Genomic DNA, 24,473 nt, shown 5'->3' with positions numbered 1-24,473 from the left:
TAGCTCAGTTGGTAGAGTGCTTGCCTTGCATATACAAGGCTCTTGGATCCCCAGAACCAAAAAAAAAAAAAAAAAAAAAACAAACCAGGGTTGGAGAACACAAAACACCTCCCTGGGGCAGCTATAATCCTCCCTGAAGACCCTCTTCAGTCCCATCTGCACAGTCACCTGCTGGCCTTTCTGCCACACCCAGCCCAATCCTTTCTAGAAGGAAGCAGAGCGCCTGTGGGGTCAGGATGGCTCTCAAGGCACAGCACATTCTGACCAAAACCTGGTGCCATCATCCTGAGGTCCTTCAGGCTCCAGTCGCCTCCCAGGCGCAGCCTCTGACCTAGCACCACAAAGCAGCGTCGACCACGTGTTGAGGTCCCTCCCTGACTCCTTCTTCCCCTGAAGACCATGTGCTCTGAGAGGTTGTCTCTAGTCAGTCACCTCCACGCTCTTAGGCTTGCAGACTGGACTGGGGTTGATCCCAAGACCATAGAGCCACAAGTGCATGATTTCTTGCTCTGACATAATGAAGCCCCTTAAGCCAAAGGGTGGACCAACGCTAGCAGATGTGTCTCTGCTGAGTGACTCAGGCCACATGCAGTACAGCCCACAGGACACCCAGGAATGCAGGAGAACTCAAGCAACCAGAAGGCCCAGGAGAAGGACTGACCTGGACAGAAGTCCAGGTGACTGGACAGTGCACGCTGTGGGACTCTGCCAGGAGATACACTGCCCCAGAAGACAGAAGCAAAAGCTTCCCAGCTGAGGACCAGGATGGCCCACCCTGCTGCCTGCTCATTTGGCACAGCTAGGGAGAGGCAGCCGTGCCGCCAAAACCCCACTGGCACCCAAGGCCAGTAACCCAAAAGGACACCCACTCACTTGGCCACAGCCAGCAGCACATGGGGGTCATGCTCACACTTCTTCAGGGCGTCCACACTCTTGGTCTTCCTCTGGGGCCTTGCCTCCAGGAAGACGGCTTCTGACCACAGAATCCCTGAAGTTTGAGAGAGAGACGCCTCAGCCTTGTCTGTGGTTACAGAAGCACATCTGCCTGCCCCACACAGGCCACGTGAGGGCCCTCAGGGCCAGCCACAAAGGCTGAGCTTCCATCTGCCACAGCCACCCTGCACAGCAGCAGCCTGGACACCCCTCTACCCGCAGGGGGAGATGGCCAGAAGCATCAACCACTGCCAAGACTCCAGTCCTGCAGACTCTGCAACTGCACACCTAAGGGTTTATTATAACAAGACAATCAAAAATCCTAGTAAAGGTTCACACAGGAGGGCTGGGATTGTGGCTCAGAGGTAGAAGGCTCATCTAGCATGTGCGAGACGCTGGGTTTGATCCTCAGAGCCACATAGAAAATAAATAAATAAAATAAAGGTATTGAGTTCAACTACAACTAAAAACGTTAAAATTAAAAAACTTTTAAAAAAAAATTCACATAGGAAAATGGGGGTCAAGCCAGGCACAATGGCACAGCATGCAATCCCAGTGACATGCAAGCCAAGACAGGAGGGTGCACATTCCAGGCCACCCTGAGCTACTCAGCAAGACCCTGTCTCAAAACAAAAAGGGCTAGGATGGAGCCCAGTGGTAGAGCACCCCTGGGTTCAGTTCCCAGTTCCACAAGGGAAAAATAACAACAACAACAAAAACTAAAGATGACCTAAGCAACCAACAAATGACCAAGAACTGAGGGTATGTTACTGAAATTTGCATTCTTGAACATTCAACAAGAACCAAAAATTCTCACAAAACTTTCAGCTTTATAAAGGTAAAACAAGCCAGGTGCAGTGGCGTATGCCTATAATCCCAGCTACTTGGAGGCTGAGGCAGGAGGATCACAAATTTCAGGCCAGCCTCAGCAACTTAGTGAGACCCTATCTTAAAATTACAAAGTGGTTGGGGTGTAGCTCAGTGGTAGAGCATTTGCCTAGCATGTGCTAGACCCCGAGTCTGATTCCAGCATCATCACCAGAAAAAAAAAAAAAAGGTAAAATACTCAATACCCAATATGACTTTAGTTGTACACCATCATAGAGGTTGTAATCCTACAAACAAGTAAGAGTAGGGATTCCTGATTAGACTAGTGGACCTGGAGGTGATTTCTAGTTTCTCCTTTTAGCTCCAAATTTCTTTTTTTTTTTTTTTTTTCTTGGTACTGGGGATTGAACCCAGGGATACTTTACTGCTAAGCCACAGCCCTAGCCCTTTTTATTTTTTCAAACAGGGTCTTGCTAAGTCCTTAGGTCCTCACTAAGTAGCCCAGGCTGGCTCTGAACTTTCAATCCTCCTGTTGCAGCCTCCTAGGCTGCTGCGATGACAGGCATGTGCTACCAGACCCAGCTCCAAATTTCTTTATGCCGCATATGTATTCCTTATATGCTTGGAGTAAAATGATAAAAGTTAAAATCTTTTTTGCTTGAACCCAGGGGTGCTCTACCACTGAGTCCTAGCCCTTTTGATTGTATTGAGACTCAAACTTGTGATTCTCCTGTGTCTATGCGATCACAGGCATGCACCACCGCACCCAACAGTAAGTTAAATCCTGAAAGAAAAATAAACGGCAGCACTTCAGAACATGAAATCAAACTCTTCCATGTTGAGACTGGGAATTCAGTCCAAACATCTTAATTACCAAGTCCAGAGAAACTTGAACAAAGTAAGCCATATACAGGCCCCGAGAGCCAGCCAGGAGCCCCTTACCAGAACTGGGGCACTCCTGCAGTGCCTTGGCCATGAGTGTGTTGGCAATGTTCTTCAGCCCTGCTCGATACTCCAGCCGCACAGACTCCAACCTGAAGAGACAAGCCCAGGGACATCCAAGCCCCATCTACTTGCAGCACAAACCCCTGCTGGCCCCTGGAGGTTCAGGAACAGCAGCTGCAGGGCCGAGCTCATCCACAAGAGGTGGCTGTCCCTGCCGAGCCCTGGATTCCCACTGCTCCAGATGAAGTGAAGATGCAGGACAGGACAAAGACTAGGGAGTGTGTGCCCACCCTGGGTCCTTCAGGGTTCTCACACTGAGCAGAGCCCTGCAGCTCTCCAGACAGGACACCACCCTTCCCCTGGCAAAGCCTTGCCTGTGTCCCCTCTTCTGTGCAGTGTGCTTGCTCAGCTCCACACCCAGCCCATCACTAACCCCTGGCTCCCTGGGCACCTCTATCAGAGCACGTTAAACAGCACCCATAGGCCGGTCCTGCTGTCTAGGCCCACTGTGAGAACAGCCCTCTAAAGGGCAAGCTGGTCAACAGCCAACACTCACCACAGCCCAGGATTTTTGGGGTTCTTCAGGCGAGACTTCTCCAAAATGGCCCGAGCTCGGGTCAGCTGCCCAATCTTCTCCTCCAGCCGGGAGAGCAAGAGCCACAGGGGTGTGGAATGAGGGCACTTTTTCAACTGTGGCCAACAAACCAAGCAAGAGAGACGCTCAGACGGTGTCCGGGAAGGACTGCAAAATAGCAGAGGCGTGCTCCACCTGACAGAACCTCACAGCTGTGTCCAGAGATGGCACCTCATGCTCCCCGAGGGTTTTATAGACATGCTGAGGGGTTACAGACATACACGTGTATGGGGTGTGTGGGAGATGTACAGGAGTGTTCAGAGCATGTGTTCTACATTTGTGGTTGTGTTATGCACACGGGGGCACATGTACTACATGTTCTGTGCACTACACCCCACAGGTCCTGGGCACAGGGTGTGTAGCTCTGCAGAGGTAAAAGCACTAAATTCAGAGCGGGGACCAGTGCTTGGTCCTGAGCCTACAATCCCACCAACTGGGGCCTGAGTGATTCACTGACCACCAGCCCTCCAATTCTCCCTGGAGGTGGGGGCGACAGCCAGTATCAGGTGCTGGCTCCATGAGGCAGGTCAGCTGCAGCCCAGGTGTCCCAGCAGAGGCTCACCCCCTGGTTGTAGGCCTCCCGAGCCTTCTCCATCAGCTCTCCCTGCTCCTCGATCTGCCCTTTCATCATCCACAGCTTGGGGAAGTCCTCGTAGTGCTTCAGGGCTTCCTCACAGAGCTCCTGGGCAGCTGCAATGTTCCCTAGCACCCACTCCAGCTTCACAGACTTCATGAACACCTGTGAGCAGACATGTGTGAGTCACAGTGGAGACACTCCCGGGACACTCCCTGCACACTGTGGCTCATCCCTCTATGTCTATCCTGAGGGATGTGATGTGCCTTGTAAACTGATTCACAGCAGGGGAGTTAAGAAGCATAGCTACACAGGACTGGGCTGTAGCCTGGGCTCTCCTCCTCTCCCTCTTCACTGACATGCAAGCCAGGTGCCAGGTCCATGCCTGCACATGCAGCATCCCAATGGCCCCACCCTGCCTGCCCATCACTACGCACACGGGCCGTAGGTGCACTGCTCCGCGCCTTGGCCAACAGCCTGCGGGCCCGCTCATACTCGTTGTTCTCAGACTCCAGCTTCACAGCCGCCAGCCAGATCTCCTCACTATTGGGGTTGGCCTATGGGGCAAACACAGCATGTCAAGATGGGTTCAGAACCAGTGGCAGGGCTGGTGCACACATAATTAAAGACGGCCTGGGATGGGGCCAGGCCTTGCTCTGCTGCAGGACTGGTAGGTCCAAGCCCTTCGCAGGCAAGGCAAGGGCAGTAGACTCCAGGCAAGAACTGAGCTCACCTGAAAGCACATGCTCCACCTTTATTCTGTGCAGAGGAAGGCCCCACAGCACTGAAGCAATGCTAAAGGCTTCAGAGGCACATCCAGGATCCACCCGAATCCTTCACAGCCCTCTCACACTCTTGAGTAGGTCATTCACATTCTGCATGTGTGAACTTACTACACATGACCTTACTTTTCCTTCTTTCTGTTGCCCTAGTGTGTTCACGTGAGCAGACAGAGGTGCAGGGTGCCTTGAGTTGCGTGGAGAGGGCCCCCCAACAATCCAGAGTCTAATGGACATGCAAACAGTGACTTCGATGTGTCCTTAGAGCTGGTAGCCAGACAAAGTCTAACCAGCAAGAGTCAAGTGACACCTGACAAGCAGCCCCCAAGACAGGCAAGGAAAGCCACCTTGGGGCTTCTGGCATGCAACAGTGTGAGGTGGTGGGCAGTAGTCACCAGGTGGTAGGGAGGACACTGCCTCTTTTGCGTTCTCTCCAGGAGGCAGCTGGGATAAGTGTTAACCCAGCCAGGCCCTCTGGTGGAAGGACACACTTTTTGGGGGCAGCCTGGGCTGCAAGAGTGCATGGCATTTTCATGGTACTCCATGGTTTACTAAGAAGTGTGCTGTAAAACCATCTAATACCCTGTTGTCACTAGGATGTTATACATGACAACAAAAATAAAAACATACTTAAAAACACTGCACACCACATGGCAGCTGGATGGTCAGACTGGCAAGAGCAGAAATTTCAACAGGGTTCCCCTCAGATGGGGCCTTGGGGCTTCCACAGAGCCCATATGTGACCCTGTGTTCTAGGATCTGAAACATCAACCTGTGGTCACACTGAGTAATAGGGACAGGAGGTAAGAGTTCCCCAGTTGGGCTTCACGCTCACAGGGCCCCTCAGGGCATCTAGATCATGGCCTGTCCATCCCAAAACACATACATGGGAAGTACTCAGGCACCAGCCAGCAGAGGTTGGGGTCTGCCACACAGGTGACCCCTCACATACCTGAAAGGCCAAGGCCAAGATGCTCCGCGCTGCAGGCACATCCCCTGCCAGCCATTTGGACTTGGCGCCCATAAGCCACAGTACCTCGGCCTTGGGGCAGTGGGCCACGGCTCTCTGCAGGAGCGCCTCCAGAGACTCCCTGAAAGACAGAGATCAGGATCACCAGAGCCAGGGCCATAAAGCAGAGCACACAGGCACTCACAGACACAGCACGGGCAGCAAAAAGACAGTTACTACTCCAAAGTTCGGCACTATAAATGATTTACCAGAGTTTACAACGGGGAGAGTGTGGGGAAATCTTTCCTCTCTATAAAGGTTCTAAATCCAACTACTGAAGAGGGCTCCACAAAGCATGCATTGTTTGAACAGCAGGGCCTTTTACAGTGTGTGGCCTGGAGGCAGTGATAACTCCCCGTCAGGTGACAGGGAAGGCCTTTCACCTCAAACAGGAGGACACCCTGGATTCACTGACAAGAGTCTACTCTTCTGGCCTTATTACAAAAAAGTGATTTTTAGGTGCCTCCTGAACAAGAACACTTCTAGCACTGAGGACCTCTCCTTGGTCTGCTGCCTCTGGGTCACATCCCCTTTACCAATGACCCCTGCGGGGTTCAGCAGCAGGTCACAGTAAACATACAAAGCCACACTGTGTGAGGCCTGAGGGCAAGGCCATGCCCCACTAGAACTCCCACCCCAGCATCACTGCCCTCCCATCCTTCTGATTGGACACCCTGGAAAAAGCCCCTGAAGCCCACTGGACTTGGCGCCCATAAGCCACAGCACCTCGGCCTTGGGGCAGTGGACCTGGAGGACCAAGTGCACCTGAGCACCAAGCGGGCAGCTGTGTATGCTCAGGCCATGGGGGCCAAGAGGTCTCAGCCCACAACTACCCTGCCCAGGTGACCTACAATGTGAGTCATCAGGATCATTTCAAAATGTCCCGTGGCCCCGAAGGGGTTAACTCTGAAACACCAAAACAGCTGGCAGTGCTGGGAGGGAGCTCCAGCAGTACAGGAAAGGGCCCTGAAGAGACTGACACTCAACAATGCCAGAACAGAGAAGAAACAAGGGCTGAGCCCTTGCATTGCAACTTTACTGAGCCAGCCAAGCACAACCCACCCAGCACCGGGGCAGAGGCCCCAGGAAGAGATGGATGGAGGGTCCCTGGGGACATGAGCCTGATGCCCTGGAGCACTACCCCATTTAAAACAAGAAACTGCGATGCCTAATTTAATCAGCACTTCCAGGCAATAAGGCAGACCCAAAAGGTTTTTTTAATTAAAGAGTACAATTAAAGAAAATTGTCAAGGACCTCCTCTGAGCACAAACCAGCCCAAACCCAGAGCCAGCACAGCTTAAGTGAAAACAGCCTGCGTGGACGAGACACAGCTGCAGCACTGCTGCACCAACGGTGCTGGCTTCAGCTTCCAGACAGCACCTCAGGACAAGCCTCCTCCAAGCCTTGGTTTCTCAACTCTATGATCCTATTTCAGATGGAACCATAAAAATCAGTCCAACTGCAAAGTCCCATAAAGCTCCTGTCCTCATCACACACACCACCCCCATCAGGCCCCTCACCCAAAAGGAAGCACTCATGGGTCCCCAGTGCCATACAGAGAGGAGCCAGGGGTTCAGTCAGTGCCAGGGGCAGGTGGATCACCTCGTACCTGGTGCCATGGTTTTTCTCGAAGTATGCAGCTCGCAGCCATACGCTCTTTTTGCTGGGGAACACTTGCAGGGCGTAGGCGTAGATGGCCCGTGCGCACTCCAGGGCATTGTGGGCCACACACTAGAACAGAGAGATGCACATGAGGGTGCTGACACCTGCCCAGCCTCCATGATTCTCCAGATTCTAGATGACATCTGCTAGAAAGTCCATAGCAGGCCAACTAGTCAGAAATGTGATCTGAGAGGGACAGCAGAGATGGACACTAGCGCTGAAGCCAGCTGGGAGCTGCCTATGAGGGCACCAGTCACCATGTGGCACACGCACGCGCCATAGCTGCACATCGCCAGCATTAGTTTCCTTTTTTAAGATTAAGGTAAATATTTTCCTTTATAAAAGTGACACTGAAAACCTGAAGACAACGATGAGAGGGAAGAGGAAGGAAAGCTCCCACTCCAACAGAACCACTGTGCAGCCTGCTTCCAGGTATTCCCACGCTCAGGAGGTTTTCTTTCTTGGGTAGATTCAAACAACAGAACTGAGTGAGAGCCTAGCCATCACCTGCAGTGACAGAGTACCCAGCAGCCAGCTGAATGGATCTGCCGCTGTGGCCGTGACAACCAGACTCACTGCACAGGCGCAGACATCTGTCCTCTAGCAACTGCACACAGGACCACGGGAACCATCCCCAAGAGAAATCACTGCCTTCCATACCATGCAGACATGCAAGGAACCCTTGTACCAAGAAGGGATTAAAATCTGGAGGTGAGTAAAAGGCCACTAGGGAGAAGGGACAAGGACAAGGTTTTTCAGCCATGAATGCCAAAATGCCACAGGGGAGGTACCTGGCCATACAAGATACCTTCCCAGATGGACAGCTGCCCTTCCAGAGAAAGGACACTCAGTGTGTGGAAATGGGAAGGGACAAGGAGCAGGTGTGACCTCCTCTGTCATGGAGTCTCCCTCTGACTCAACCTCCACAGAAATCAGGGAGAGACCTGCCTTGCATGCTGTGTCAGACATGGACAGAGTAAGCCTGTCTCCCCTGTGACTGCTGTCCAAAGCAGATGGGGCCAGTGACAAGGCTTTCACATCCTCCACCACCTTGTCTGATCTTGGCGGGGAAGGGGTGTGAGAGGTACCGGGGATTGAAGTCAGGAGTACTCAACAAGTGAGCCACACCCCCAGTCCTATTTTGTATTTTATTTAGAGACAGGGTCTCACTGAATTGCTTAGTACCTCACCACTGCTAAGGCTGGCTTTAAACTCGCGATCCTCCTGCCTCAGCCTCTCCAGCCGCTGGGATTACAGGCATGTGCCACTGTGCCCGGCTCCTTGTCTGATCTTACAACTGTCTGCAGAACGGCTGGGACACCCCACAGGATCAATTAGGTGTCCAGGGTCTTTGGGGTGGATGAGCCAGTCCCAGGGTGGGGAGGACACTAGAGAACACTCCCTACTTCTAGTACAAGAGAAACTTCAGTTCTGACTCTTACATCACAAAGTGTTGAAAAGTAACTGTACTTACTCTAGTCAAGATAGGCATCACCTGCAGTGACATCCACCAAGGGCCTCTGAAGTGGTCAAAAGCCATAAGGAGAAGGATAAAGGGGGAAAGCATTATGACTCTATGTCCAGAATAAAGAGGGCTGGACACCAGGTACTGGATTCTTTCATTTAACCAAGGAATTTTCACTCAATACAGAGACTACAAAAGTTTGTTAAATTAGTCTTTTTTTGAACATAGGGATGCTTAACCACTGAACTACATCCCCAGCCCTTTCTAATTTATTTTGGCACTAAATTACTGCCAGCCTTGGAACTTGCAATCCTCCTGCCTCAGCCTCCTGGGTCACTTTGATTACAGGCATTGTGCTCGGATTAAATTAGTCTTTATACTTTATTTATTTATTTATTTGGTGCTGGGATCAAAGGCAATGCTTGGTACATGCACACGCCCTATCACTGACCTGCAACCACAGCTCCAACATGATAAAAAATCTTCTGAAAGACCATCACCACTAACCTAGGTTTCAACTTCCATATGCAGGTCAACAAGCCAGTGCCTGTGCTCTGGGTCATGCCACACTGGGACCTGAAAATACAGGCTCAGAGGCTTCAGAGATGCCGGCCTTGGAGCATGACCCCACAGGCTGGGGAAAAGTCCTTAGCCTGCCCAGATGGAAAGGGATAAGCACTCATATAGCAAAGTGTGGGAAGCTGCTCTCCATGACTACATAGCAGCAGCTCACAACATGTACAACAAATAGTATTTAGGAAACCAATTATTTGCCTGGGCTGTGGCACACACCTGTGATCCCAGTAACCAGGGAAGCTAAGGCAGGAGGATCTCAAGTTCCAGGCCAGCCTGGGCAACTTAGACACTCTCAAAATAAAAATGTGTTTTAAAGAAGTAGGGGGTATAGCTCAGTGGAAGAGTCACCCTGAATTCAATCCCCAGAACTGTCCTCTCCCGCCAACCCACACCCAGCCAAATTGATTATCTGGCAAACACTACATAGAAACTAATGATTTGGCCAAAATTGCCATTATCAGCTCCTGAAAATAATGGGTCAAAGTCTGGGGAGAACAGGGTATTCACACAGTCTCAAGGTTTCTCCTCACAAATGCTTACTAGTCCCAAAGGAAAAAAGAGCAGCCACAAAGAGGAGAGACCTGGCACCATCCCCTGAACCAGCTGGTCAGTGACCACAAGGAGACCTGACGTCCCTGCCAGGCACAGGATCTCAACCCAGCCATGAGCAAATAGTGCAGAGACCCAGGTCAAAGAAGGACCTATGACACTGCAGCCTGTAATCAAGATTCAGACTTGAAACACACAGACAGACCAGGCCTGGTCCAGACTGGCCTGAGCACATGGCCCTGAACAGTTCTAAGCAGAACATAGTTGCCTCTTTCTTTTGCCTGGTGAGATATGAGCCAGGTCTATAGGGTAGGCAACAGCACACATGCTGTGCTGTGCCACAGTGTTGAGGAGCAAAGGACTGCACGTCTGCACAAGCTTCCCTAGCAGTTCAGGAGCAGGAGCACAGTGCAGGCGTGTGCCCCTGAATGAGGAGATCAAGGCACACTGGCAGAGTGGTAACTTGGGGGAGTGAGGCGAGGGGCATGGAAGAACTCTTTGCAGTTTTGTAACATTAAAGTACATCTGATATTATTATTTCCGAATGAAAAGCTAAAAACAGAGGGCCATGTCTTTATTAATACTTTATATATATATATATATATACATATATATATATTTTGTTGTTGTTGTTGTTGTTACTACTGAGAATTAAACCCAGGGATGCTCTACCACTTTTTATTTTATTCTGAGACAGGGTCCTGCTAAGGCTGGCCTTAAACACGCTTATCAATTTGGCCCTATGATCTTTCTTCTGGAAACTTGTTCTGAGGAAAATAATCCCAAAGGAGGCAAAACTCTGTATTTGGAATGTTTTTGAAATGAAACATGCAGCAGAAACCAGGGAATGGGAAGCACCTGATGTCACTGAGGTAGTCAGCTAAGGGCACTGCAGCCAACATGCTGCCACCTGCTGTGTGACACTAGGTGACACACTGGGTTCCTTAGCCACTTAGCCTCATTAGCTATTCACCTGTGATCCCAGCAACTCAGGAGTCTGAGGCAGGTGGATGCAAATTCCAGGCCAGGCAGCAAATCAATGAGACCCTATCCCAAAATAAAAAGGTCTGGGGATGTTGCTTGATGGTAGAGGGCCCTTGGGTTCAATCCCCAGTGCCTCCCACCCATACACACAAAAACGCTCTTCACAGAAATTCAGGTTCACAGGAAATCCTTCCGTTCAACTGCAACTACATTTACGATGAGAATGTCAAAAAGACTTTTGGAACTGCCTACTAGTCCTAGGGCCTGATGTCACTCTCAGAGGCTCCAGGTCTTGTACAAACACCTGCAGGCCACACTCACACTGTCAGCGTCTTCCATCCAGGTGTGCTTCCGATCTTCTTCCTCGATCCCGATTCCAATCACAGCGCGCATGACTGCCTGGCAGGTGGCCACGCTCCCTGCCCTGTCGCACTCCTCAGCATCCTGAAAAAGTCACAGAAATTCTGTTTTTTGAATTTTGAAGTCAAATCGCCTGAAAAGGAGCACGTTATTGCTGGGCGGTGGTGTCACAAGGCATAGCTCAGGGCTCTGACTAAACACCACGTCTGCCCTGTTTCCTAAGCACCTGTCCTTGCCACCTACCATACAATAAATACTGAATGAGGTGTGGGGGTAGGAATGATAGTAGAATGAATTGGAAATTATTACCCTGTGTGCATATATGATTACATACATCTGTGTAACTCTATATCATGTACAACCAGACAAATGAGAAGTTATACTTCATGTATGTACAATGTGTCAAAATGCATTCAAATGCCATGAGCAACTAATTAGAACTAATAAAAAATATTTAAAAAATAAATAAATACCGAAATGACTGAATGCAAGCATACTCATCCATGCAATGAACTTTAAGTGAGCACTTACTATGCACAAGCAATTATATTAGGCCATTCAGTGGCTATAGGTTTCCTATACTAAGGAAACTTTCAAAGTAGGAAGAGTGAAAGACAAGTTCAAAATAACTGTATTTGTTGGGCTGGAACTCAAGGCAAAAGAAGGAAATGTTTGGACCCAGCCAGGCAAATATGACTGGCAGGGAGCCAGGTGCATAGGGGGTGTGACAGAACACCCAGGGGGCAGGGGCAACCAATCACAGAGCCTTCTACCAGGTAGACCAACATCAGAAAAGAACTCCTGCTTCAGGAAAGCAAATCTTTTTTTTTTTTTTTTAATATTTATTTTTTAGTTGTAGTTGGACACAAGCCCTTATTTTTCTTTTATTTGTTTTTTTTTTAAAGAGAGAGAGAGAGAGAGACAGAGAGAATTTTAATTTTTAATCTTTTTTTTTTTTTCTTTTAGTTTTCGGCAGAAACAACATCTTTGTTGTATGTGGTGCTGAGGATCAAACCTGGGCCGCTCGCATCGCGCTACCGCTTGAGCCACATCCCCAGCCCTCTTTTATTTGTTTTTATGTGGTGCCGAGGATCGCACGTGTAAGGCTAGCCCTCAAGCGCTGAGCCACAACCCCAGCCCAAAGAAAGCAGATCTTAGGATGTGCAGAAAGAAACCAACCAAGCTTCATAGCAGGAGACACAAAAATGATGACTGAAGATTTGAGATGATAAAATAAGTACCTTCATATTAATTAAAAAACAGAACATTGATGCAGCAACACAGTGAAACCCTGTCACATTAAAAAAGGCTGCAACTCAAGATGTAGGTGCTGGCTGAGGATGTAGCTCAGTGTCAGAGCACCCCAAGGCTCAATCCCTAGTACCACAAAAAAAGAAAAAGAAAAAAATCCCTTGATTCAATAAAGAAACACTGCAAAGGACATAGACACCAAAAAATAAAAACGAAAACAAATTTAAACAACTGGAAAAGAAATCCAAAGTCAAACTTACTTTTTTTTTTTTAAACTACTGGGGATTGAACCCAGGGGCACTTATCACTGAGCCATATCCCCAGCCCTCTTTTATATTTTTTTGGAGACAGGGTCTCGCTGAATTGCTTAGGGCCTCACCAAGTTGCCAAGGCTGGCTTTAAACTTAGGATCTTCCTGCCTCAGCCTCCTGAGCCACTGGGATTACAGGCATGTGCCACCATGCCTGACCATTCTCACTCTGATGAGAATTTTAGCATCTTTTTGGGATGAGTAACACTGAGGTGTGTGCTGGCTGGCTCACTTGGTGAATGCAGGTACATACCTCACACTACTCCGCACACACAATGACCTCTACAGCTAGCAACTTCACACCCTCCATCAAAATAAAGCATAATGCACTTGACCTGCACCTCCACTTCTAGGGGTCCACCTAACAAGCATGTCCCTGTGTGCACAGCACACTTTCACAACATGGCTTGCAAGTAGAAAGCCGCAGGAGTCACCCCCACATGTACCCTGACAGGTGACAGCACACCTGAGGGCTCCTGGCACTAAACAGCATTCCAAGCAATGGGCAAGCACAGAAAAGTCTAGAAAAGGGCTAAGGACTAAACTGCCAGCACTTATTATAAACTGAAAAGAAAAGGGAGACCAACAAAGGTGGTGGAGGAAGGTCCAGCAAGACAAAAAGAAAAACCAAGGAAGAGAAGGGAGCACACAGCATTTGTGAAAGAAAGCCCCCTGGCTCAGGTCAGGGATGACCATAAGTGGCATCTCTAAGATTTTTAGGAGTATGGTGCCTAGAAGCTGCACTTGAAGGGTGAAGAAAGGGTCAGATATCACAATACAACAAGCAATTAAAGTCTGGCACATAGTAGGAAGTTGGTAATGGTGACCACTGCTCAGGAGGCAAGTCACCTGGATGTCACAGCACTCCCTGCAGGGCACTGTGGAAACACAGCGACCCAAAATGACTGGGTAGGAAAGGCAGCCAGTGAGGAGAGTAGGACATGCACAGCCAAGCTCAAGCCAAGTTTCCCTGCACCCTGGCACAGGCTCAGGGTTCTCCCTCACCTTATATAGCATTCTTCTCAGCCAGGTAGAGAACGCAAGCTAGTAGAGCAAATGGGACTCACTGTTGGCCAAGGAAGTGCACCAGAGGGGGACTGGGGAACCCTGGCTTGGCTCGGCTCCATGTACCACCACCACCAGGACTGCAATGAGGACCTCACAGAACTGGCAGAGTGAGCCCTCAGGAGGGCCAGAACCAGCCCTCATGGTGCCCTGGGGCTGGGAAAGCACTGCAACTGTTAGCGTAGGTAGACCCTCTCCCAACACAAGCAGACAACCAGGACAAAACACAGAAGCAGTGGCTGGAGCCACACGTGGTGAGGACTGAGACACAGGAAAAGGCTGAGGGTGCTGCATGGTGCCCAAGCCCACTGTCTGGGAATTTCTAGGCCACAGATCAAAGGGACTCCCTGAGCAGAGGTGGTGGAGAGTCCAGGGAAAACAGGGAGGACAGAGCATCCAGTACCAAATATTAGGATACACAGCAGAATCCCAGAGCTCTGCCCTGTAGGGAGAACCCATGAGTCTAATCAGGGCACCACCATCCAAAAAGAACCACTGGAAGGATTAACAAGAGCAACCCTGGGACCACACACAGGGCCCCAACCAGTGCCTACTGTACCCAGCCACACTAAAATATCTCAAGAGGCATAAAGCACTGGGAGAAGACACAGAGAGGTCCAGGCTTGGTGGGGCAATCAGCCCAAGGCTAAATACCCCTTGGATCCTGAATTACAACACGTAAAAGCAAAACCTGGGGGCTGGGGATGTGGCTCAAGCGGTAGCGCGCTCACCTGGCGTGCATGCGGCCCGGGTTCGATCCTCAGCACCACATACAAACAAAGATGTTGTGTCTGCCAATAACTAAAAGAAATAAATATTTAAAAAAAAAAAAAAGCAAAACCTGAAGAATCAAAGTCACTCCCAGTGATAAAGCTGCACTCCAACACCAAGCTCTAGAGTATTTCAAGAAATGTAAATATGTCTAGGATCCAGCAAGGTCAGCCTCACAATATTTAGCAACAAACCAGGCGTGCGTAATTCCACAACAAGAAGGGGAAGATCCATCAAAACTAAGCCATATGACAGCTGTCAGAAGCAGCAGACAAGGATGCTGAAACATGCACTGTGACTACGCTCCATGTGACCAGAATCAGGCAGAGACATGAAAGAAAAGACTAAAACTAAATTTCTAGAAATGGACACCAAAAGATCCAAGATGAAAAATACACCTTAAGAAATAAGGTTAGACACTATCGAAAAAAAAGGTAAGTGATCTTAAAGAAATAGAGAAACTAGACGGGTTCGGTGGCACACACCTATAATCCCAGCAGCTTGGGAGACTAAGGTAGGAGGATCATGAGTTCAAAGCCGGCCTCGGCAATTTAGCCAGGCCCTAAGAAACTCAGTGAGACCCTATATCTAAATAAAATATAATAAAGGCTGGGGATATGGCTCAGTGATTGAGTACCCCTGAGTTAGAAAGAAAGAAAGGGAGAGAGGGGAGGGTGGAGGGAGAACTGGGACTGGGCATGGTGGTGCATGCCTATAATCCCAGCAAGATGAGAGGTTGAGGCAGGAGGATTGCAAGTTCAAGTTTTTTTAGTCTCAGCAACTTAGTGAAGCCCTAAGCAACTTAATGAGACTCTGTCTCAAAATTAAGAAAAAAAAAAAAAAAAAGAGGTTGAGTATGTTGCTCAGTGGTAAAGTGCCCCTGCTTTAAACTATCAGTATGGTGCACATGCACACACATTATCAACAACTTGAAAATAAAACTTAAAAATAATTCCACTTAAAATAGCAACCAAAAATAATAAAATAGGGCTCAGGGTTGGACCTGGGCTTAATACCCAGTACTGCAACAAAAGTAAAACACTTAGAAATGAGTTTAACAAAAGAAGTGCAAGATTTGCATACTGAAACACTGCTGAAAAATTTTAAAGACCTAAAAAAATAGAAGATATCTCACCCACACAGATAAGACAACTAAATATTAAGATGACAACATTCCTCAAATTGATCAAATTGAATCGATGCCCTATCAAAATGCCAGCTGTTTTTTTTTGGCAGATCCTAAAATTCATATAGAATTTACTTACAAAGAAGTAAGCATAGTCAAAACTGTTTGGAAAAGGAGAAGACAGGACTAACACTTCCCAACTTCAAAACAGATACAGCTGCATTTGTCAGAACAGTGTGGTACTGCAGAAAGACATGCAGACCAGCATAGAAGATCCAAGTCCAGAACGAACCCTCACAATGACGATCCACAGATTTTCAACAAGCATGCCAAGACCATTCAGAGGGGTAAGAAGAATCAGTGGTGCTGGGACAACTAGATGTGCACACACCAAAGAATGAGGTGAGTCCCCACCTCATATCATGTGCAAGCACTAACTTAAAACCAGCCCCTGGGGCTGGGGTTGTGACTCAGTGGTAGAGAGCTCGCCTAGCATGTGCCAGGCCCTGGGTTCCATCCTCAGCATCACACATAAAAATAAATAAAATAAAATAAAGGTTTTTTTTTTAAAAAAAAAAAAAAACAGCCACAGTCCTAAACAATGAAACTTCAAAAAATACAGGAGCAAATGTTAACAGCACTGAGTCAGGGTAAAATTCTGATATGACACCTGAAGCATGATCACAAAAAGAAGATCAATTTGATGTATAATTTTAACAAGCAAAATTAAAAACATTTATGCTATATGCAATATAGTCAAGAAAGTGAAAAGACAACACACAGAATGTGAGAAAGCATTTGTATATCATCTATCTGATAAGGGATTTATATCCAGAATATACATAAAGAACTTAGGGCTTCAATGTGGCTCAGTGGTAAGCACTTGCCTAGCATTCACAAGGCCCTGGGTTCAATCCCCAGCACCACGATGGTGCACACCTGTAATCCAAGCGGCTTGGGAGCCTGAAACAGGAAGATTGTGAGTTCAAAGGCAGCCTCAGCAAAAGTGAGATGCCAAGCAACTCAGTGAGACCCTGTCTCTAAATAAAATACAAAATAAGGCTGGGGATGTGGTTCAGTAGTCAAGTGTCCCTGAATTCAATCCCTGATACCCACCCTCAAAAAAAAAAAAAAAAAAACCACTCGATACAACATAGTAATAAAACAGCAGACAACAGTAACAACTGAAAAAATCCAATTTAAAAAGGTAAAAATTTTAAAGGTGAAAGAGCTGGGTGCAGTGGCACATGCCTGTAATCCCAGTAGCTTAGGAGGCCGAGGTAGGAGAATCACAAGTTCAAAGCCAGCCTCAGCAACTTAGTAAGACACTAAGCAACTTAACGAGAACCTGTCTCTAAGCAAAAAATAAAGGGCTGGGGATGTAGCTCAGTGGTTAAGCACTTCTGGGTTCAATCTTTGGTTATAAAAAATAAAAATAATAATAAGATAAAAGGTAAACGATTTCAGTACATCTATAGTACAACATGGAAGTCCCATACCAAGTGAAAGCCAAGTTTCAGAAGACCATACACTGTATACTCCATTTACCTCTAATTTCCAGAGAGAGGAAAGTAGAAAGGGAAAAGGTAGAAAACCAAGTCTTCAGAGGAAAAAAAAAGAGCTTGCTTAGGGAGGGCAGGGAATCAGGGATGGCTGGCTGATGGGCACAGCATCTCCTCACTAGTAACAGGAGAATATCAAGATTACAGTGAGGGCTGAAAAGCCAGGAACATACTAAAAACTGCCCAACAGTATACTTTATTTATTTTGTGGTGCTGTGAATTGAACCCAGGGGCATTCTACCCCAGTGCTCCCCACCCCCCTTTTTTTGGGTGCTGGAAATCACTCATGCTAGGCAAGTACTCTACCACTAAGCTACAAGCCCCACCACCTTTCTTATTTTATTTTGATACAGGGTCTTACTAAGTCCCCCAGGCTTCCCTTGAACTTGTGGTCCTTCTGCCTCAGTCACCTGAGTCACTGGGATTGTTAGAAATACCAAGGTGTCACAAGAAATCAGACATGTGCTGGGCATAGGGTGCACGCCTGTAATCCCAGTGGCTTGGGAGGCTGAGACAGGAAGATTGTGAGTTCAAAGCCAGCCTCAGCAAAAAAGGTGCCAAGCAACTCAGTGAGACCTTCTCTCTAAATTAAAATACAAAATAGGGCTAGGGATGTGGCTCAGTGGTAACGTGCCCCTAAGTTCAATCCCTGGTGCTCCTACCCCCTCCCCCCAAAAAAAAAAGAAATCAGACACTTGAAAGTGTGTGGGCAAGGCATTTACTCCTGCTAGAAGAGCGTGAATGGAACCTGGTAGGCAGCTTTCATCCCCGACACAGTGCTGCTTGGAGGAGCTCAGGGGTAGGTACAATCTACATGATTAGCTAATTTTAAAATTGGGATAACAAAGATAAGGACTAGTAATTAAAATGGTTATAACTAGATCCAACTAAAGTTAAATGCTATATTCTGAAAATGGACCACCAAACTTTCTATTTCTCACAAGATTAGAGATGTGCCACCACAGCTGACTTGATTTATACACTGTAAAAGAGTGAATTTCATCCAATATTAATCATACCTTAATCTGGGAAATGCTTGATGAACTTCAAGCATAAGAAACATGAAGAACACTACACTAAGGCCTGTCACAATCAAAATCAGATGGAAAAAAATCTTAAACACTGCCAGAATTTAAAACAAGACAACAACACACTGCTCACTGGAATAGTGTAGCTGAGAAGACAGTGAGATGCATCCTTGAAGCACTGGAGAAAGAGGTATCACCCTGACTTCTACACCAACCATGAATATCCTTCAAAGACAAAGGTGCAATAAAGACTGTTTCCAGACACACAAAAGCAGAAAAAATTTCCGTAGGCAGACCTACACTAAACAAACATTAAATGCAGGCAGGAGAAAATTACACCTGCTGGAGACCTGCACACAGAGAAGCACAGAAAAGTCTCAGAAACAGCAGCAACAAGGTTGCAGGACCAAAGGAGCCTGGGCTGAAGGCATACAATCTGAGGTCTTGCACCTGAGTTCTTCTTTGTCTGTCTTTCTTTTTTTTTTTTTTGCAGTGCTGGGGATTGAACCCAGGGCTTTGACATGCTAGGTAAGCACAATACCATTGAGCCATAACCCCAACCCTGCATCTTAGAATAAAAAAAAAAAAGTAACAAGGCCTCAAGGAAAGGGGCACACAGTAGTCCCATCTACTTTGGAGGCTGAGGCAGGAGGGTCATGAGTTCCTGATCAGCCTGGACAACTTAACAATTGTCTCAAAAAGACCTGGGGATGTGGCTCAGTGGTAAAGTGCTTGCCTAGCAAGAGTAAGGGTCCAGGTTCAACACCTAATACCTCTCCCCATAAAACTGCCAAACACAGAAAGGAGCCACATGGCCGAATAACATCCTATGAAACAAAGGACAGGTGCTGAGTGAGAGGAGGGTCATGAGACCTAGGAACACATTGGGGCAGAGTTGACACAATCTCTCCAGGAGTCTCACAGAGGAAAGGAATAGCACACTCTTGAGCATCTGGAGCAGCAGCCAGCTACAGATGACCAGTGAGTAGCCATTTGCCTGTGGCACAGAAGGCAGGCTACAAAGCAGTGTGAGCACTTTCCAGCACAGAAGGGCCCTCCTGGCAGGACACGGCTCTGGGGAGTTAGGGTACAGGGCCATTACAAAGCACTTCTGCTCAGTAGAGCCAAACAGCAGAAGCCTCATTTGCTTGTGGCTCCTTGGAGGGGACAACGGAAGACCACGCCCTAGGGGTGATCTAGATGAGCTTCAGAGGATTCTCCAGCCCCAAGTCTACAGGTAAGTGGAACATCCCCTACCCTATGTGAGGCCTCAGCCTGGGGAACACATCTGCTTTCATGTGAACACAGGACACAGGGTAGCCTACCTGAATCCACTGCTCACGGTTGATCTCTACACCATTGGCCCGCAGTGAGGTGATGGCTCGGTCGATGATCTTCTCCACCATTTGCGTGTTCCCATTGGCCTCCTCAAGCTTGGCAGCTGTGATCCAGATGTGCCGGTCTGTAGGAATGTTCTCCCGTGCTTTGTTTAAGACCTTGCGGGCATTTTCATAAGTCTCCAGCCTCGCGAGAGCAAGCCAGAGCTAGAGAGGATATCAGAAAGAGGACAGTATGCTGACAGCCACTAGCATGGAGCACTACCCCCCAGACCTGGGATAAGCCAACTTCAAGGACCCCATAGCACCTGCTTTCTCAAAACTAAACTGGGCACACTGGCAGATGCCTGCAATCTCAGCTACCTGGGAGGCCAAGGCAGGAGACCAGCTTGAGCAAGTTGGTGAGATCTTGACTCAGAATAAAAATTTTCAAAGGGATGGGGATGCAGCTCAGTGGAAGATCATTTGCCTAGCATGTGCAAGACCCTGGGTCCAATCCCTACTATTGAGGGGGAAAAAAATCTTTAAGGACCATTTAAACAAGAGCCCAGAAAATGTTTACAGCAACATTTCTCATCAATTGACCATTTGGTTGTGCTTCTGACTCAGCGACTGGTACACGAAAAGTTGATGGCACTCTTGATCAGAGGTCCTAAGCCCTGGATAAATGTATAGAGTACGTCAGCCTGACATCAGATGATGGGGCAGTAGGTGAGTAGGGTGGGTTGGAGGAGAGATGGCTGCTCAGCCTTCTGGAATTCTCATCCTAGATCTGTTAATTCTGCATCACTCCATCCCAAAATGTGTATGGGCTCTATTTATTTTTATGTCAATAAAATAAGATTAATTGCAGAATTTCACAATGTCCCTTAGAATAATTAAAGACATACTGGATATCATAAAACCAAGACAAAAATCACTGCACAGAATGCTGTGAATTGCAATGCTTCAACTAAAGAAACCCCACCAGCCATGAGGTGAGGAGATGAGCCACGAGGGGCTGGCAGAACAGCACACTGCTCTGCATACCTGCCACCCTTCAGTTCCCACCTATAAACTCTGAGGTGCATTAGAAGTAATATCCCTGAAAGAGTGCCCAGTGCAATTTTCTGTAGTGGTCTGGGGTGAGCAAAGATTTAGTTCTGCATGCCCATTCCCCAATTCATGCACCCACTCCTGCTCTGCACTTCTGTCAGCATATGCCTAACTGAAGCCACCTACCACCCTGCCTGGCAGCTGTGCAAAGAAACTGGGTTTCACCCTGCCTTCTACGCCAGAAATCAGAGCCCAGGTGAGACCTTGCTCCTTGTGGGTTGCTACAGACACTGAAAGGCTTGGGTCTTCCTGAGCCCAGCACACTTACCTCCACACTGGTGGGGCAGCACTCTACAGCTCGGCTGAGCATGATCCTAGCATCTTCTGGCTCTTCCAGTTCAACAGCCGCTTTCCACAAGCGAACCGAGTTTGGAACATGCTCAAGGGCTGGGAAAGGCAAACACGAAAGCAGGTCACAGAAAGGGGAAACAAAAGCAAGAGGTTCATGCAGAAGCATGCTGCTTCCAGCAAAAGCTGAACTCCCCTGGTCACAGCCAAGGGCTACAGATCTCAGCCAAGTCAGGTCACAAGACAAATAGAGCACCTGAGCACCCCAGAAAGCAAGGGAGTAATCAAAGGCACTGGTCACACTGGCAGGAGTCAGGACACAGGAGGAAGAATGAACCTCAACAACATGCTAGCCAGTACTAGGGCAGCGACACCAGTAGGCCCCACTTGCAATGACGATGAGCACAGGTGGAACTGGTCCTGGTGGTAGGTGTCAGAAGGCTGGCTGCGCTGGGTACACTGGCCCACACCTACAGCTTGGGAAGCTGAGCCAGGGGGATAGCGAGTTCAAAGCCAGCCTCAGCAACAGTGAGGTGCTAAGCAACTCAGCAAGACCCTGTCTCTAAATAAAATAATTTAAGGGGCTGGGGATGTGGCTCAAGCGGTAGCACGCTTGCCTGGCATGCATGCGGCCCGGGTTCGATCCTCAGCACCACATACAGACAAAGATGTTGTGTCCACCAAATACTAAAAAATAAATATTAAAATTCTCTCTCTCTTTCCCTCTCTCTCACTCTTTCTTTAAAAAAAAAATAATAATTTAAAAAGGCTGGGGGTGTGATTCAGCAGATAAGTGCCCCTGGGTTCAATCCCTGGTATCAAAAAAATAAAGAAGAGTGGCTGCTAGAGATGAGGCAGTAAGCTGGGACAGTCTATAGACCTGGTGGGGGAGGCAATGCCTACATCTTGACAGGGCACAGGAGCATTTGGGAGAACCACAGATGGCACACCTTACTTTCTTAAAAACAATGTTAAAAAATCAAAAAACAACTAGCCTCAGAAAGACCTTAGAATCACATTTTCCCTTAAAACAAAAGTCATGGAACTTTAAAACAAGAGGGAAAAAAAAAATCAAGAGCAAAATAAAACAACATATAGGATAAAGATGGGATACTCTGAAAGTCACTGAGAACACAGCTGACACCTGTACACTTGTGAGCCACAGTCTAAGACCACAACGAATACCTGAAACTGTGGATAGCACCATACCCAACTGTAAGCTCTGCAATAATATGCAGCAGGCCCTGATGACAACTAAGTAGCAAACAAGTAGGCGGGATACACAGTTGGAACACTGGAGGCTGGACAGGGGAACGAATGCTGTCCCAGGCAGGAAAGCATGTGATTAAGTCACACCATTAATGAAGCAACTCAAAACCAATAAACTATTTATTTCTGGAATTTTCTATTTATATTTTTGGGCCATAGTTGACCATGTGGGTGACTTAAGCCAGGGAAAGTGACATCAAGGATAAGGGAACACTATCAAATTGCAGTATTATTCAAATGCTCAACATGACAGGCAATGTGCAGGAGCTTAGAGCAGTGCTAAAGTGCTACTCAGACCCATGAAATACAACAATGCTAAAAAAAAAAAAAAAAAAAAATAGACCATTATTCAGGCACCGCTGCGGTCCTAAGGTCCTAAGGTCCAAGCTACTCGGGAGGCTGAGCAGAAGGAACTTGAGTTCATGACTAGCCTGGGCAAGTTGTGAGAACCTGTCTCAAAATTAAATAAAATGGCTGAGGATGTGGCTCGGTGGCAGAGCAGTTGCCTAGTATATGAGGCCCTGTCTTCTATTCCCAGCAAACAAACAAACAAACTCTCTCACACACACACACACACACACACACACACACACACACACACACCACACACACCCTGATTTTAAATCTTTAGAAAATGAACAAATTTCCCAGTCATCTTGGAGAGCCACTGGTTATTCTGAAAGCTAGCAAACAAAAAGAACAAATTCAGCACCTATTCTTTCTTGAATAAACTCAGAGTAAACAATACTGATAGAAGTTCTCTTTGGAATACTTCTAAAAATACAATCAAAACCAGAAGGAGAGCCAGGCATGGTGGCCCACGCCTATAATCCCAGAGGCTCGGGAGCCTGAGGAAGGAGGATGGTGAATTCAAAGCCAGCCTCAGCAAAAGCTAGGCACTAAGTAACTCAGTGAGACCCTATCTCTAAATGAAATACAAAACAGGGCTGGAGAAGTGGCTCAGTGGTCAAGTGCCCCTGAGTTTAATCCTGGGTACCCCTTCCCCGCCAAAAAAAAAAAAACAGTAGGAGAGCTGTACTATCACCACTGTGCACACCCTCATGACCTAATGGGCACAGGCACCTGTCAATTGCTGCTCAAAGCAGGAGCCCAATGACTGTGAAGAGCTTCAGGAAGGACACTCAGCTATTGGACCATCTCACCTGTCAACAGGAACAGAGGGCCTGAATGTTTCCTGATGCACTCCAACACTTCTTACAAAGGAAGGCAGAGGGGGAAAATCAAGCTTAATTCTGCAGAGCCTCCAAATGTACCTCCTGATTTCAAGAAGTCTCAAGAAATGACTGATCCACATTAAGCCTCATGGCTGAAGTGAGCGGAACCCACAGGAAAAGCCAGACACCAACCTAGAAAGGACACATCATTCAAAGGCGCCACTCAGGCCTGATTCACACCTACTGTGTGTGTGTGTGTGCCTGTGGCATGTATTGACATGTGGAAAATTTTAGCACTGTGGACACTGAATGAGACAATAAATTATTACTGTTATGTTGTTATGACTCAGAAGTAGCATGGTACTCTGACTGTAAAACATGCCTTCACTTTTTAGAGGAACGTGCTAAAACCTAGGGTTTGTTCTATAAGGGCCAAGTGTATGTTTATTAGAATAGCAGGTGGCACAGACCACACCACAAGGTCCATGCTTCTTGGACATTGGAAATCAGCATTAAAAAGCAAATTGCAGAGCTGGGTTTGTGGCTCAGCAGAAGAGCATTCACCTAGCACGTGCGAGGCCCTGGGGTGGATCCTCAGCACCACATATAAAGGTTTTATATGCAACTACAACTAAAAATAAATTAATTAATATAAAAAAAAAAAAAGCAAATTCCAGCCAGGCAAATGCCTGTAATCCCAGCCACTCGAGAGGCTGAGACAAGAGAATCATGCGTTCAAAGCCAGCCTCAGCAAAAAAGCAAGAGGTTAAGCAACTCAGTAAGACCCTGTCTCTAAATAAAATGCAAAAAAAAAAAAAAAAGAAAGAAAAGGGAAAAAGGGATAGGGATGGGGATGTGACTCAGTGGTCAAGTGGCCCTGAGTTCAATCCCCAGTAC

At 47.6% G+C, this 24,473-nt stretch overlaps 1 protein-coding gene across 1 annotated transcript in view; it reads right to left on the bottom strand.

Annotated features, from left to right (window-relative positions):
- Prpf6 (pre-mRNA processing factor 6) overlaps nucleotides 1-24,473 on the bottom strand; it is a 47,408-nt gene that overhangs the window by 2,914 nt on the left and 20,021 nt on the right. Inside the window, exons 10-19 of the mRNA XM_046433499.2 lie at nucleotides 21,113-21,231; nucleotides 19,738-19,956; nucleotides 11,261-11,383; nucleotides 7,313-7,434; nucleotides 5,646-5,784; nucleotides 4,352-4,471; nucleotides 3,903-4,079; nucleotides 3,263-3,396; nucleotides 2,704-2,795; nucleotides 874-988 (exon numbers count right to left, since the gene is read on the bottom strand). Coding sequence (XP_046289455.1) covers nucleotides 874-988; nucleotides 2,704-2,795; nucleotides 3,263-3,396; nucleotides 3,903-4,079; nucleotides 4,352-4,471; nucleotides 5,646-5,784; nucleotides 7,313-7,434; nucleotides 11,261-11,383; nucleotides 19,738-19,956; nucleotides 21,113-21,231 — 1,360 coding nt within the window. The remainder of the gene's footprint in view (nucleotides 1-873; nucleotides 989-2,703; nucleotides 2,796-3,262; nucleotides 3,397-3,902; nucleotides 4,080-4,351; nucleotides 4,472-5,645; nucleotides 5,785-7,312; nucleotides 7,435-11,260; nucleotides 11,384-19,737; nucleotides 19,957-21,112; nucleotides 21,232-24,473) is intronic.

Source organism: Marmota monax, unplaced genomic scaffold (genome assembly GCF_021218885.2).
Source record: "Marmota monax isolate L192 unplaced genomic scaffold, Marmota_monax_Labrador192_F-V1.1 WCK01_AAM20220418_F8-fsc00014, whole genome shotgun sequence".
NCBI lineage: Eukaryota > Metazoa > Chordata > Mammalia > Rodentia > Sciuridae > Marmota > Marmota monax.
Note: the sequence above shows the minus strand (reverse complement) of the source record. Positions and strands in the feature narration are given on the sequence as shown.